This window comes from Capra hircus, unplaced genomic scaffold (assembly GCF_001704415.2).
Source record: "Capra hircus breed San Clemente unplaced genomic scaffold, ASM170441v1, whole genome shotgun sequence".
NCBI lineage: Eukaryota > Metazoa > Chordata > Mammalia > Artiodactyla > Bovidae > Capra > Capra hircus.
In genome coordinates, this window is record NW_017214584.1 from 1 (window position 1) to 14,579 (window position 14,579).

General features: G+C 38.5%; 1 protein-coding gene and 1 pseudogene across 1 annotated transcript; both read right to left on the reverse strand.

Annotated features, from left to right (window-relative positions):
• Positions 1-2,327: 2,327 nt before the first annotated feature.
• LOC108635367 (olfactory receptor 5D18-like) lies at positions 2,328-3,938 on the reverse strand. The gene is given in 2 exon segments (XM_018045534.1): positions 2,328-2,815; positions 2,818-3,938. Coding segments are annotated over 2 exon segments (939 nt in total). The 5' UTR covers positions 3,386-3,938; the 3' UTR covers positions 2,328-2,444.
• A 9,539-nt stretch (positions 3,939-13,477) lies between these two features.
• On the reverse strand, positions 13,478-14,456 carry LOC108635368 (annotated as a pseudogene).
• Positions 14,457-14,579: the final 123 nt, after the last annotated feature.

The following is a 14,579-nucleotide window of genomic DNA, read 5'->3' on the forward strand; positions in this document are numbered from 1 at the left end:
ACATTAGAAGCACTTCACTGTGTAAAGAAATGGTTTGTTAAACATTGATTCATTAATTCATTAAATAAGGAAATGTGTTCCCCTAAAGACATCGCCAACGAATGAATAGACACGCCACAATCTAGGAGAAAATATTCATGGTACACATCAAAGGACTTTTATTTAGAATGCATAATAAAATACATTTTTCATAATAAAATATTAATAACCTAATAGAAAAATAGGTTAAAAAAAAACCCTGTATAGGCCCTTCACAAAGAAGTAAGACAAGTCCAATGACTAATAACTAAATTATAGGAATTCAACCACATTAGTAAAGTGGAATTGAATTCATCACCAAAATGAAGTACCCCTACTCACCCACCAACCTGAAAATATTAAAATGTCTGCTATGACAGTATAAAACGTTTCAAGAATGGACAATAATTAGAACCCACATACAATATAGTTGGAATTTAAACTAATCCATCCATTTTGGAATATTGTTTGATGGCATCTAGCAAAAGATCAGAAACAAGCGCCCTTTGATCCAGAACATTCAGAGATAGGGCACACCTCACACCGTGAGTGCTCACGTGCAATGCAGCACGTACTTGTATAAGAATGTTCATGCAGCGTTTACGTTAAAGACAAAAAGGTGAAATAACCAGGAGTGAAACTGCTGGCTCATATGGTAGTTCTGTTTTTTACCGTGTGTGTGTGTGTGTGTGTGTGTGCGTGTGTGTGTGTGTAAAACTCCATCCTGCTTTCCATACAGTATGCAGTTGGTTATACCAAGTTACATTCTCTCCCACAATGCACAGCGTTTCCCTTTACTCTAATTCTCTCCAACAATTGTTATATGCAGACTTTGTAGAGGAAAGGAGGAGGGGATTTAGGAGTATAAAGTCGACAAAATGCTCTGCATAAAACGGATAAGCTTCAGGCTGCTGCTGCCCAGCGCCGGAGTTATGCCTGGTATCCTTTGAATGCTGCGCTGTGCTCAGTCACTTCAGTTGTGTCCAGCTCTTTGCGACCCCATGGACTCCAGCCCACCAGGCTCCTCTGCCCGTGGGACTGGGTTGCCGTGCCCTCCTCCAGGGGATATTCCCCACCCAGGAATCAAACCCATATCTCTGGCATCACCTGCTTGCAGGCAGGTTCTTTACCCACTGAGCCACTAAGGTTTAATAGTGTCTAATCTAAAAGCATAAACGAATCACTATGCTGTGCATCTAAAATTATTATAGCACTGTAACTAAATAATACTTCAATAGAGAAGAGGAAATAGCCAAACTCCATTTGTAGTAGTAGTATGAATAAACATATTATCATATCAATATATGTATTTTGTAGAACATTCTTCAGCACCAAAAAGGGAACTACTGTTACAGTCAATCACTTAAAAATTCTTTTGAAACAAAATGCTGAGCCAAATAAGCCACACATAAGGGAATACACTCTAAAATTTTAATAATACAAATTTCAAAAGTGATAAAAGTTAAGTTTTAACTCTCGTAACCTATTCTCTGTTTAAAAGAAAAATCTTTGAACACTGCAATGGAGTCTGTTCCTAGAGGCATCAAGAGTCACAGTGACTAGAAACATGCTCACAGAGATGCTGCAAAGAGCTGATGAGTCTTTAATTTCTTGGAGAAAGTAACATACAGGATGATTATACAAAATTACTTGTCTACCTATCTATCACATTCCATAATTTGAGAAAAAGAGAAAGGAAAGGAAGAGAGAAAAAAGAAAGAAAGAAAGAAGACATGGAACAGAAATCATTTGCAAATTCTGAGGATTCAGGATGTGGACAGCCTTCTGCTGCGCTGTGCTTAGCCACTCAGTCTTACCCGACTCTTTGAGACCCCGTGGACTGTAGCCCACCAGGCTCCTCTGTCCTTGGGGATTTTCCAGGCAAGAATACTGGAGTGGGTTGTCATGCCCTCCTCGAGGGGATCTTCCCTACCCAGGGAAAGAACCCAGGTCTCCCGTATTGCAGGCAGATTCTCTACCATCTGAGGCACCAGGGAAGCCCTGGACACTGTGAGACAGTCATTATTTTGCCTATAACACTCTGAAAGTGAGGCATAAGCATATATTTTTCTTTTAAACTGAAGGTGACATTTTAAAATCAGAGTGCAGTTTAAAAATCACATTATATTCATATGATATATAATTTTCTCAAGAGATTGTATCCCATTGTGTCTCAGTCACTAAAGAATCAACTTACACTTCGGGAGACGTGAGTTCCATTGCTGGCTTGGGAAGATCCCCTGGAGGAGGGCATGGCAACCCACTCCAGTATTCTTGCCTGGAGATTCCCCGTGCACAGAGAAGGGGTCACAAAGAGTAGGACACTGGGATAAGCACACATTGGAAGAAAAATGTAATAACCTTCAACACACTGTATAAAGCACATTTAAGAAACTGCTTTCCTCTATCTCTCTTCTCACTCAAAATTACATGGGGTGAGAAAACATTTTGGCTTTGACTAATTTTCTGATGGTCTCCTTCACATCATTATTTCTAAGACTGTAGATAAGGGGATTTAGCATGGGGATCACTATTGTGTAAAGCACAGTGGCTACTTTGATGAAGAGCCATGAGCTTCTGGAGTTGGGTACACAGTAGAGAAGAAGGATGACCCCATGGAAAATGGTGATGGTGGTCAGGTGGGAGGCACAGGTGGAGAAGGCTTTTCGGAGTCCACCAGCTGAAGGCATCTTGATGATTGTGACAATTATGAAAATATAGGAGGCGAGGATAATCAGGAGGCTACACACTTCACTGAGAGTAGAAATGATAAAACGTGTCATCTGCCTGAAGTGAGAGAGCAAGAGGCAGAGACAATGGCAGAGTACTCACAGCCAAAGTGATGTATGCCGTTAGAACCGCAGAAGGACGGCTCCGAAAGAGAACAGGTGATCGTCCAGGAACACGATCCACCCCACGTGTAGGTTCCAGCGACCAGGAGGCTGCAGAGCTTAGGAGACATAGCAACTGTGTAGAGCAGGGGGTTACAAACAGCTACAAACCGGTCATAGGCCATCACGGCTAGCATGAACATCTCCGTAATCGCAAGTGTGCAACCAAAGAAGAATTGCATCATGCAACCCACATAGGAGATAGTCCTTCTGTCCACAAGCAAGATCTCTAAGAGTTTAGGTGTGGTTATAGAAGAGTAACAAAAATCAAGAAAGGAGAGATGGCTGAGAAAGAAGTACATGGGGGTGTGAAGCTTGGGGTTGCTTCTGATGATCACAATCATACCCAGGTTCCCCACCACAGAGACGGTGTAGGCGGTGAAGAAGGCCAGGAAGAGGGGCACCTGGAGCTGCGGGTATTCGGAGAAGCCCAAGAGGACGAAGGTGATTCCAGCACTCTGATTTCTTTCATCCATCACTACAGCTTCTTCCAGAGAAAGCCAGAGAGCTCACCCTAGGCAACCAGACATGACAGAAACAGAGGGTATTTTCCTCCCAGCCTGGACAGGGGACTGGCTTGCAGTGGTGAAGTCTTGGATTTCCCAGGAATGCGAATAAGGCGCAGTTGGAGCCCAAATATACCGTGTGTCTACAGGTGTGGAGAGTGCAAGTCAGCTTCTGATGTAGGGGCAAGGAGAGGATGAACTGGGAAGAACTGAGTGTCACGGTGACTCAGAAAATGTCCTGGTTTGAATTTTCTCAACCTTCTCAGCTGTCGCCCTTTTCTCCGCATGGATAATTTCTTTCTTTAGCTTTGCTTAATTGAACTTGCTGATTGCACTTGCAAAGTCTTCTGTTTGTTCAGGCCATTCTAACTGCTGAAGATGTCCTCTGTTTTTCTCTCACTTTTCCTTAGTGCTCTCCAATCAGAGAGAGGCTTCCCAGGTAGTGCGGTGGTAAAGAATCCTCCTGATGGTGCAGGAGATGCAAGGGACATGAGTTCAATCCCTGGGTCAGGAATATCCCCAGGGGAAAGAATTGGCACCCCACTCCAGTATCTTTGCTGGTGAAAACTGGTGGACGGAGGAGCCTGGCGGGCGACAATCCATGGAGTCGCAAGTCACACAACTGAGAGATTCAGCACCCACCTCATCAGAGAAGCCTCAGGTTTATGATTTCACCAACTGGCCAAACCTTGGTAAAAGGTCACATATTGTATCTCCTAGAGAATATGAATGATGTCTTGTTAACAATCTAGACTCTTTAATCAAGTCAGCTTGCCTTCAAATTTAACCTCAGTCACTTATTAACATGTCTCTGACAAGTTAAGCTCTCTGAAACCTTACCTTTAGAATATAATTCTATTATAAGAATTTCTTTTTACTATACAATTATGTATAAAATATAACTTAGTGAATTATTTTCTAAAATGTTTAAGACTTTAATTTCACATGTAATAATTGCCCCCCACTAAATTTAGTTTAGAATTCTGGAGTGGGTAGCCATTCCCTTCTCCAGGGGATCTTCCCAACCCAGGGACTGAACCCAGGTCTCCCACATTACAGGTAGATTCTTTACCAGCTGAGTCACAAGGGAAGACCAGAAACACTGGAGTTCGTGGCCTATCCCTTCTCCAGAAGATCTTCCCCACCCAGGAATCGAACTGGGGTCCCATGCATTGCAGGCGGATTCTTTCCCAGCTGAGCTATCAGGGAAGTCCAACTTTAATTATTTTCTAAAACATTTAAGACTTTAATTTCACATGTAATAAATGGCCCCCACCAAATTTAGTTTCTTCTCTTCTATTTCTAATGCTGTTTTTCATGTTTACTTTGAATTTGAAATATATAACCTCAAAATATTCTACAATGTAGCACCACCTATAATTTTATGAAGTCTGAAATGGTGCAAATAGTGACTAAGAAGAAGAAAAAATGCATACACAGAGGAAACCTTTTTCTTAATTCTTTTCTAATGTTTCCTTCTTAGCTGCACATTTCCATTAATGTCTCGAGCCATCAAGGCATAAGTTTGTTTTGTCCATTTTTCCCTGTCCTTGTCTGTATCTCTATGATTTCCTTTCCATCCAAGGTGGAGGCTGTGAAAAATATAATTAGGACAAAATGAACATATTCTTCAAAATACACTCCCATCTTTATTGCTACCTACCACATATCTATTCAGCAGCTGTCTTTATTTAGCCTAACTACAACCATCCTTCAGGACTACTTTTCATTCAATCTTAGTTTAAAATCATGCTCAAATGCTTACCCATATTCAAAATCATCTCCATACAGATTACCTGCAATCTGAACTCTTCTGTCTGGATTTCTGTGATCTCTAAAAGAACTAAACTACCAGTGCAGCAGACATAAGAGACACGGGCTCTATCCCTGGATTGGGAAAATCCCCTGGAAGAGTGTATGGCAACCCACTCTGGTGTTCTTGCTTGGAGAATCCCGTGGACAGAGGAGCCTGGCGGGCTACAGTCCATAGGGTTGTTTATAAAGAGTCAGAAAGGACTGAAGCGACTTAGCACGCACAGTATCCCTGCATTATCTAGACTGCTTGATAGCTACTTCTTTCATTTCACTCACTGCAGCAATTTTGATTTTGGTGCACAAAATACACACATTTTGGTATATAAAAGCATTATTACCTTTTAATATCAAATCCCAGGCAATGTATTTCAGACTACTTTGGGGTTTAACTCAGAACTCAAGTTTGCTGTATTGCTCCAACTTGCTTTCATCTGCGTGATTTTAAACTCAAAGAATTTAATGCAAAGTCTGGCATATTTCTCTACAGTTTTATAGATTTATTTTTAATATTTCCCTAATTTTTTATTTTTAGTTGCAAACAAATACTACTACTTGAATGTCCACCAAGGACATCATTCAGCTATACAAGCAAAGTTCAAAACTAAATGCATCCCATGAGTCTTAAAGATATAAGAAGTAAGTTCAATATCTTGTATTCTTCCCCTTAAATGAATTAAATGAATACCATTTCATTGCTACTAGGGTTGCATAGGTGTTTCTCTGCCAAAAATATTCTTAATTTCAGAGTTTCCCACATCAGAATTAAAGTAAATCACTTAATTTAAACAACTCACCGGAAGCCATGTAGTCTTTATAGATTGATTTACTGAAGACTTCTTTAAATAAGAATCTTGAAAAGTATTTAACAAAAATACTTACATTTAATTAAAATTGTTGTAGCTTGTAATAAGAGTATTGTAACCTCTTCCAAAGTATATTTCAGTAAAGTCATCAAGAAAATTACATTTTTTTTCTCATTAAAAAATAGAGACACTCCCAAGGGTAAGCCATATACTTCTAAATTAAACTTAGGGATCATGCTGTATATTTATGTCTACCTGAGTGACTTTGGGGATTCACACCCCAGACAATTTTGATTGGGGTGTTTTCCATGAGCTACAAACAAGACAATTTAAAGAAAATCCCGTCCTCCTCATTTAGAGTATAGTTTATTTTAAATCATTAAATCATATAGGAAGCTTGAGCATGTTTATCTTCTTATCTTAGAAAAATAACACTAGCAATCAATCTGTTTACATTTATATTTATCATGGAAGATGTGAATTCCAAAATTCAGAAAGAAAATCACAATTACTGTTCAATAGACTAAGCACAGTGCTGTTTCTGTGTTATGTTTATTTCAGTCTTTCCTCTAAGTTTTCTTATTTGGACATCTACATTTTTGTAAAAAACACATTTAATATCACACTGAATAGAAATATGATATTATGGCATTTGCAGTTATTATTATATCCCAATGTTTCCATTTTATTAAAACTTGTTGAATATACATTTTTTGATAATGTAATCGATAAAAACCTATCAATTATGTGGTATATGAATGGTCTATTTCATCAAATTAACTGCTGCAGATTCAGTGGCTTGAAAAATACTCATTTATGAATTCACAATTTTGTACGCCCGAAGTTAGGCAGAATAAACCTGGTCCCTCTATTCAAGTTATCGCAAGGCTGAAATCAGTGTCAAGTTTCTCATCTAGAAACTGGTTCCCTACCAGGCTCATTCATGTTGTTGGAATAATGCAGTTCCTTGAGTTGTAGGAATAGGGTCTTGCTTCCTTGACATCTGTTTGGGGTTATTCACAGCTCTTAGAATCCACTCCTGGGTATCCGCTTTGTTTTCTCTGCTCAAGTCACTCTAACACCTCAAATCTCTCTTTCAAAACCCTCTTATAATTCATGCATCTCTTTAAAGAGGGATTCAAGCATTTTTAACAAATCATCAGATTATATGAGACCCACCAATCAGGATAGTCTTCTTTCATTATGATCAACTGATTTAAAACTAGTTATAATTTAAAATTATTTGCCAGCAGCTCCCAGATTAATGTGTAATTGAATGGCTAGTTGAAGATATGTGTACATCAAATGGTGGGGAATCTTAAGGACTAGTTTTAGAGTTCTACTTGTCACTCATAAGGTCAACATTTTTGTACTCTCTCTATTAATACCTCATTCTATTTAAAATAGCATCTACTTGCTTGAATGTTTTACTTAAGAGAAGAAATCTGATGATCTGTGATTTCATCTTAAGAAGATAAAAAAGCAAACATGGTTTTTAATCTCACAATAAATAGGAGGAAAAGATGAGAATGGTGATCAACAAAATAGAAAATGGACAGTGAAATAGAAATAAGGGATTGAGCAAAACTAAAATTCTGATGTTTAAAATGATATATAAAATCAATCATCTGTTAGATAAATTGATTAAAAATAATAGATCATAACACAATTGCTGCTCAAGAAAAAAATGGGATTTCATTACAGATGCTGTCAACGTAGAAAAATCATTAGGGAGTATTATGTATAATTTTCTTCCAAAAAGTTTAACTACCTAGTTGATGTAGAAAAATCATTTGAACCATACAAATAAACTTACCAAAGATGAAATGCAAAATATGAATAGCCTCTATCTTCTTATGAAATTGCGTTTTCAGTTAAAAATCTTCCTACAAGGAGAACCTCAGTCCCATACTGCTGCTGCTGCTGCCTAAGTCACTTCAGTCGTGTCCGACTCTGTGTGACCTCGTAGACGGCAGCCCACCAGGCTCCCCCGTCCCTGGGATTCTCCACGCAAGAACACTGGAGTGGGTTGCCATTTCCTTTTCCAATGCATGAAAGTGAAAAGTGAAAGTGAAGTTGCTCAGTCGTGTCCGACTTATAGCGACCCTATGGATTGCAGCCCACCAGGCTCCTCCATCCATGGGATTTTCTAGGCAAGAGTACTGGAGTGGGATGCCATTGCCTTCTCCTCAGTCCCATACTATTAAATGGTAAATTCTGTCAAGCATGTAAGTAATAAATGGCACAAAAAAAGTGCATGGATATTTGAATAAACAGAGCAATAAGAGATAGATGCAACACTTTTTCTTCATCCCATAAATATAGCTCATACTCAAACTGGAGGCATTGAGATCTGAATTCAGTCAGTCTGGCCCCAGAGTTTGTGCTCTTAGTTAAAAAGTTATGTCATTTGATTGCAACTGGGCCATAAAGATTCTTAAAGGATAAGTTTATGATCATGGGTTTTATAGTCTCACAACTGGGAAGGTGTTGGTTGAAGGAAGGATTTGATTAGAATTTTGCTCCAGAAGGATGATTCAGACAAGAAGAGGAGGGGGAGCTAGAGAAAGAAATAAAACTGGAAATGTTGTTTAAACTTGATAACATGATTGATGCTGTTACTATCTTGCCTATACCTTGTGTGAAACAAGTACTTAGGATTGTGTTTATTTGTATGTGACAGCTCTCTAATTCCCAAACATCCATGTACATAAGAATATTCCAAGAGGCTTGTTTAAAATGAACATTCCTGGGTTTCTCTGCCAAATATCTGTGAGTTCAACTGATTTCCCAGGTGCTTCTGACTGAGGTTCTAAGAAACCTCTATGATAGAAACCAGAGATTTCTGGATTGGCTTTTCAGCTACAAATATCTAGGACCCAGAGTTGTGCAAGGACAATGATCGAATTCTTTGGCCTGCTTCCTGACCTTCAGGAGCTCAGGATTTGGTTGAAGAGGCAAAGACAATTCAATCAGCAATGTACAAAACCTGAAAATGATTGATTAGTTTAGAATGTGTGAACTCCATAGTTTAAAAACTGATAGCTGAGATGTGGGTTACTGGCAGCCATAAGTATACATACATTATACATATACATATACGTATACGTATACGTATATGTATATATATTGTCCCCCAGTAAAAGAATGCATTTCTCAAGGAGGCAAAAATTGTAAATGAAGGTACAAAGTTTATTTTTAGAGACATAGCAAAACAAGTGGGAGAGCACACAGAGAAACTGTTTAGTTAAGATCAAAGCAAGGCAGAGAGGCACGCCAGGAAAGAAAGCGTGTGGGTATCTCTGACAGTGAGGAGGGGCCACCACCAATATTTCAGATTGTTTTTTGAGTTTTTGGACATCTCTGGTGTTTCATGGGTTTCCCTGGTGGTTCAGAGGTAAAGAATCTATCTGTAGGCAGAGGACACGTGTTCTATCCCTGTATCAGGAAGATCCCCTGGAGAAGGAAATGGCAATCCACTCCAGCATTCTTGCCTGGAGAATCCCATGATAGAGGAGCTTGGCAGGCTACTGTCCATGGGATTGCAAAAGAGTCAGAGACGACTTAGTAACTAATCAACAACCATCAACACCAACACCAAAGATGTTGTAAACAAACAAACAAACAAAAAAACATAGATCAAGATAACTAATGTACCTCATCATAGAAACACTGAATGAAACATTAGAAAATAAAATATCACAGTATATGATAGGAAAATAAACAATGACTCAGATGGAAAGAAAAAAAAATGATTACCTGTATAGCAGTAAACAAGATATATAAGAAAATTCCTTTCAACCTGATAAACATCTACAAAAATACTTCTAGCTAATATTATGTCTAGTATAGAAACAGAGAATAGAAAAAAAATCCTATATAAAGTAAAATAACTTGATTTTCTCCCAACTCTCTGTATAACAGCCAGGAAAATAATGTCCTTAACCACTTTCAATTAACATCTTATTTTAGATTTTTGTTCAATAAGGAAGAAAATTATAATTACTGAAAAGTAGAAAGTAAAAACTGTCTTTATTTGCCAGCTAGATTCTGTATACAGAAAGTCCTAAGGAATCTACGACAAAAAATATGAAAAAGTAATAACAGAATGCAGTAGTCCTGCATAAATGAGTATATATAAAAACATCAATTGCATCATTGTGTTCTCATGGTCAGCAATAGAAATGACTAAAGTGTAATTCCCAAGACTTATTCATGCAAACACGTATGCGTGTGTGTGTTGTCTCTCAGTGGTGTCCGACTCTTTGCAATCCTATGGGCTGTAGCTGGCCAGGGTCCTCTGTCCATGGAGTTCTCCAGGCAAGAATACTGAAGTGGGTTACCATTTCCTTCTCCAGGGCATCTTCCCGACCCAGGGATTGAACACAGGTCTCCTGCAAGCATAAGGATTATCAAGAAACTATTGATAGATAAGTTGTAACCCCTGAATACCTTCATTACATCAAAAGAAAGCCGTTTCTGGTATTCATCATACTGGTCAACAGGTCATATTTTTCACAATGATAACCTGTTTCTGACATTCTATACTCTAACAAGAAAGTGAAAATGCTAGTCACTCAGTCATCTGAGTCTCTGAGACCCCATGGACTGTATTCTGCCAGGCTCTTCTGTCCATGGAATTCTCCAGGCAAGACTACTGAAATAGCTGACCATTCCCTTCTCTGGGGGATCTTCCCAACCTAGGGACAGAACCCTGGTCTTGTGCATTGCAGGTAGATTCCTTGCCATATGAATCACCAGAGAAACCCATCCTCTTATCAGGAAGAGGTTACTTTCTATTCAGGACATGGATGCTAGAAACATTTGTCACAGCCATCCAGGAAGTATGAACTTTTCAATTAAAACTCTAGGGAACTTCCTTTGAGTTTGTACATTCTTGAGAGATGTGAATTTAGATATATACATAGTATTACAGCCAAAGAATTTTAAAATTAATCACAGTAATTTCAATAGCTAATATGAGGATTACTTAAAGTTTCTTGTAGCTAATAACAATTTTATTAAATGTAGTTGAGAAAAATCAACCTTTCAGAGCGGAATAAGTTTTGGATTTAACCAAATTATTTTTCTAGAACTGTAATTTGCCATGAATTATGTATCTTCCCTTTTATTTTCATATGTTGATTTATGGTTATTAATTCATGACTATTAAACCACTTTTCAGTTTCTGGAATAAAATCCAATGTGTTAATATTTTGTCTTGAATATTCATTAATTAACCTCATGAGAAAGATTGATCTATACATTTATTTCTCACAATAGCTTTCTTTGAACTGATTGCTAAAATCTAAGTGAATATCATGCCACTCTTAAGTATCCTGTCTTAATCTATTCCCTAGAAAGATTTGTGCATGATTGACAATGTTTCTCAAATGTTTGGAGAAATTCACCAACATGACAAACAGGGCACAGGATTTCTTTGTAAGGAAGTTTTTGGAAACAAATTCCATTACTTTGGGCTCCCCAGTGACTCGGTGGTAAAGAATCTACCAGCAGCACAGAAGATGCGGGGGACAGGAGTCTGATCCCGGGTTGGGGAGATTTCCCGGAGAAGGGCATGGCCCCCCCACTCCAGTATTCTTGCCAGGAAAACCCATGGACAGAGAAGCCTGGCGGGCCAAAGGTCCGTGGGGTCACAAAGAGCCAGACACGACTGAGCACACACAGACCCCATTACACTAACAGATAAGACTGTACTTACACTTTCTATTTTTATTGTATAAGACTGAATGCTGTTTTTTCAAGGAATGTGTTTATTTCATTAAGATTTGTAACTTCTTAATATAGATTCTTCACAATATCTTACTATTTGCAATGCCTGTAGAATTTTATCAATGCCAATTTTTCCCCTAATCAGTAAAGAAAGAGGATAAAATGTGGATTATTTTTAACTCAATATGTCAAACGCAATACATAACATACCTTTGTTGTCTCTCTCTTCCCTCAGAAACGCAAATCAATCATAGTAATCATAATGAGAAATAAATAAAATGGCCAAGCCACGTTTGTAAAAACAATGGTGGAATTTCCCTGGGGTCCACGGGTTAAGATTCTTTGTTTCCACTGCAGGGAGCAGGGACTTGATCCCTGGTTGAGAAACTAGGATCTCACATGCTGTGCAGCACAGCCAAAAATAAAGATGAATAAATTAAAACAATGGTAAAATTAAAACCAGCTAATATGATCTCATCATAATCTCAGAAATGTGAAATGGTTATGGAGGAGCATAGATGAATGAAGCAGAGAGGGCACGGCTACAGCCAAGAATGCTCTAACCTGCAGAGCTAAAGAACAAGTGGCGTAAATTTTAGAGCCCCGAAGAGCCTCAGGCTTTAAAAGAATGAACACAATAAACACTGAAGTTTGTATGAAAATGAAATGGTCAAGGATAAACAGGATCCACTTACACAGAAGAAAAGATGTCAGAAGTTGCTCTAATGGATAGTGAGATTTACTTCAAAGGTACCATAATTAACAATATTAACCTCCAATTAAAATAAATAAATTTATATTTAAAAAAGAATATGTGGTAATGGCAGGTACTTCAAAGGAATATAAGAAAGGCTTATTAAACTGAATGAGGTAGATTCATGATTAGGTCCAGTTACTCAGAAGCATCTCTGTTAATCTCATTATAAGTTTTTCATACTTCATTATTGACGAAGAGCATTTCTTTTCCTTTGGATCATGAGTGCAAACCTGAGATATGAACGAGTAATTGTCAGAAGAAGAGAAAATAGAGCAGTTCTTAACTTGGGCTTTATCACTGAGTAATCATCATATCTCCCTAGAAATACATTTAACTTTTTCTCAGTATTTAATTAAACACCTTTGATTGAACTATATTACACAGGTATTCAGAAAATGAGTGATGCCGACAGAGACTAGCTATTATTTTTCAGGATCTTCTTGCCTTAAAATCAGGTAATACTTTTTATAAGGCAAACTCAAACTCCTCATTTTACCTGGTGTAAAATAAAGTTTTGAGAAGAGCTAAAAGTTGCATTTTTATAAAACTGAATCAGAAGAGTTAGTTATGAGAACCTAAGTGCAAATTTAACCCTAACCCTAACACTAACCCTAACCTTAACCCTGACACTAAACACAGTTATCATGTGTTTGCAGCATTGTTACAAACCACAACATAAACTGTAGTGTAAGGAATGAGTCTCTAACTATATATCCCTTTTCATCACTCTGACTCCCATAATGTATTATTTCTCTATTAACCGAGAAGTAGCTCATCTGACCATCAAAAAAAAATGTAAAATACGACATACAATTTATTTGAAACATAATCATATATTTACTTATAATAAAGATAAACTAGCATCAGAAATATATATGAAAATTATAAGGCATAATATGAACACAAGCATATCTATCTGGCTATACCCAGGCTGACTTTAATTCAAGTGGTTTTTCAGTCCCACTGGACTTCTGAATTATATTGAGGGAGAAAGCAGTTTCATAGTTATCAAACTCCTGACTGTCTCTTTCACATCCTTATTCCTAAGGCTATAGATAAGAGGGTTCAGCATAGGACTCATGACAGTAAAAAACACAGTGGCTACTTTGACAAGGAGCCATGAGCTTTTGGAGTTGGGTACACAATAAAGGAACAGAACAGTCCCATGGAAAATGGTGATGGCGGTCAGATGGGAGGCACAGGTGGGAGAAGGCTTTTTCGGAGTCCAGCAGCTGAAGGCATCTTAATGATTGTGACAACTATGAAAGCATAGGACGTGAGGATAATCAGAAGGCTACATACCTCATTTAGTGTAGAAATGAGGAAACACATCAGTTGACTGAAATGGGTGTCAGAACAGGAAGCAGAGATGATGGCAGAATACTCACAGCCAAAGTGGATGTATGACGTTAGAACCACAGGACAGCTCCAAAAGAGAACATGTGATTGTCCAGGAACACATTCCACCCCACGGTGTAAGTCCCAGCCACCAGGAGGCTGCAGAGCTTAGGAGACATAGCAGCTGTGCAGAGCAGGGGGTTACAAACAGCCACACACCGGTCATAGGCCATGACTGCTAGCATGGACATCTCCGTAATCACAAATGCACAGCCAAAGAAAAACTGTGCCCATGCATCCTTTGGAAAGAGATAACTCTGTCTTCCACAACCAAGATACCTAGGAGTTTGGGTGTAAATACGCTGGAAGAGCAAATATCCAAAAAGGAGAGATGGCTGAGAAAAAAATACATGGGTGTGTGGAGTTTGGGACTGGTCCTTATGACCACAATTATGCCAAGGTTCCCCACCAGAGTGACTTGTAAATGGTCAAGAACACCAAGAAAAGGGGTGCCTGGAGGCATGGGTATCCTGAGAAGCCCAAGAGGATCAACATGGTCACAGAGCTCTGATTTCCTTCATTCAGTACCATGGCTCTTGATTGAAAAAACACAAATAAAGAAGAATTAAAACTGAGCAGTGGAACATGAGAGGGGGAGTGGAAGAAACTGAAGACAGTTCCACCTACGCCAGTGAAGGCAGTGTGGTCAGTGTGTATG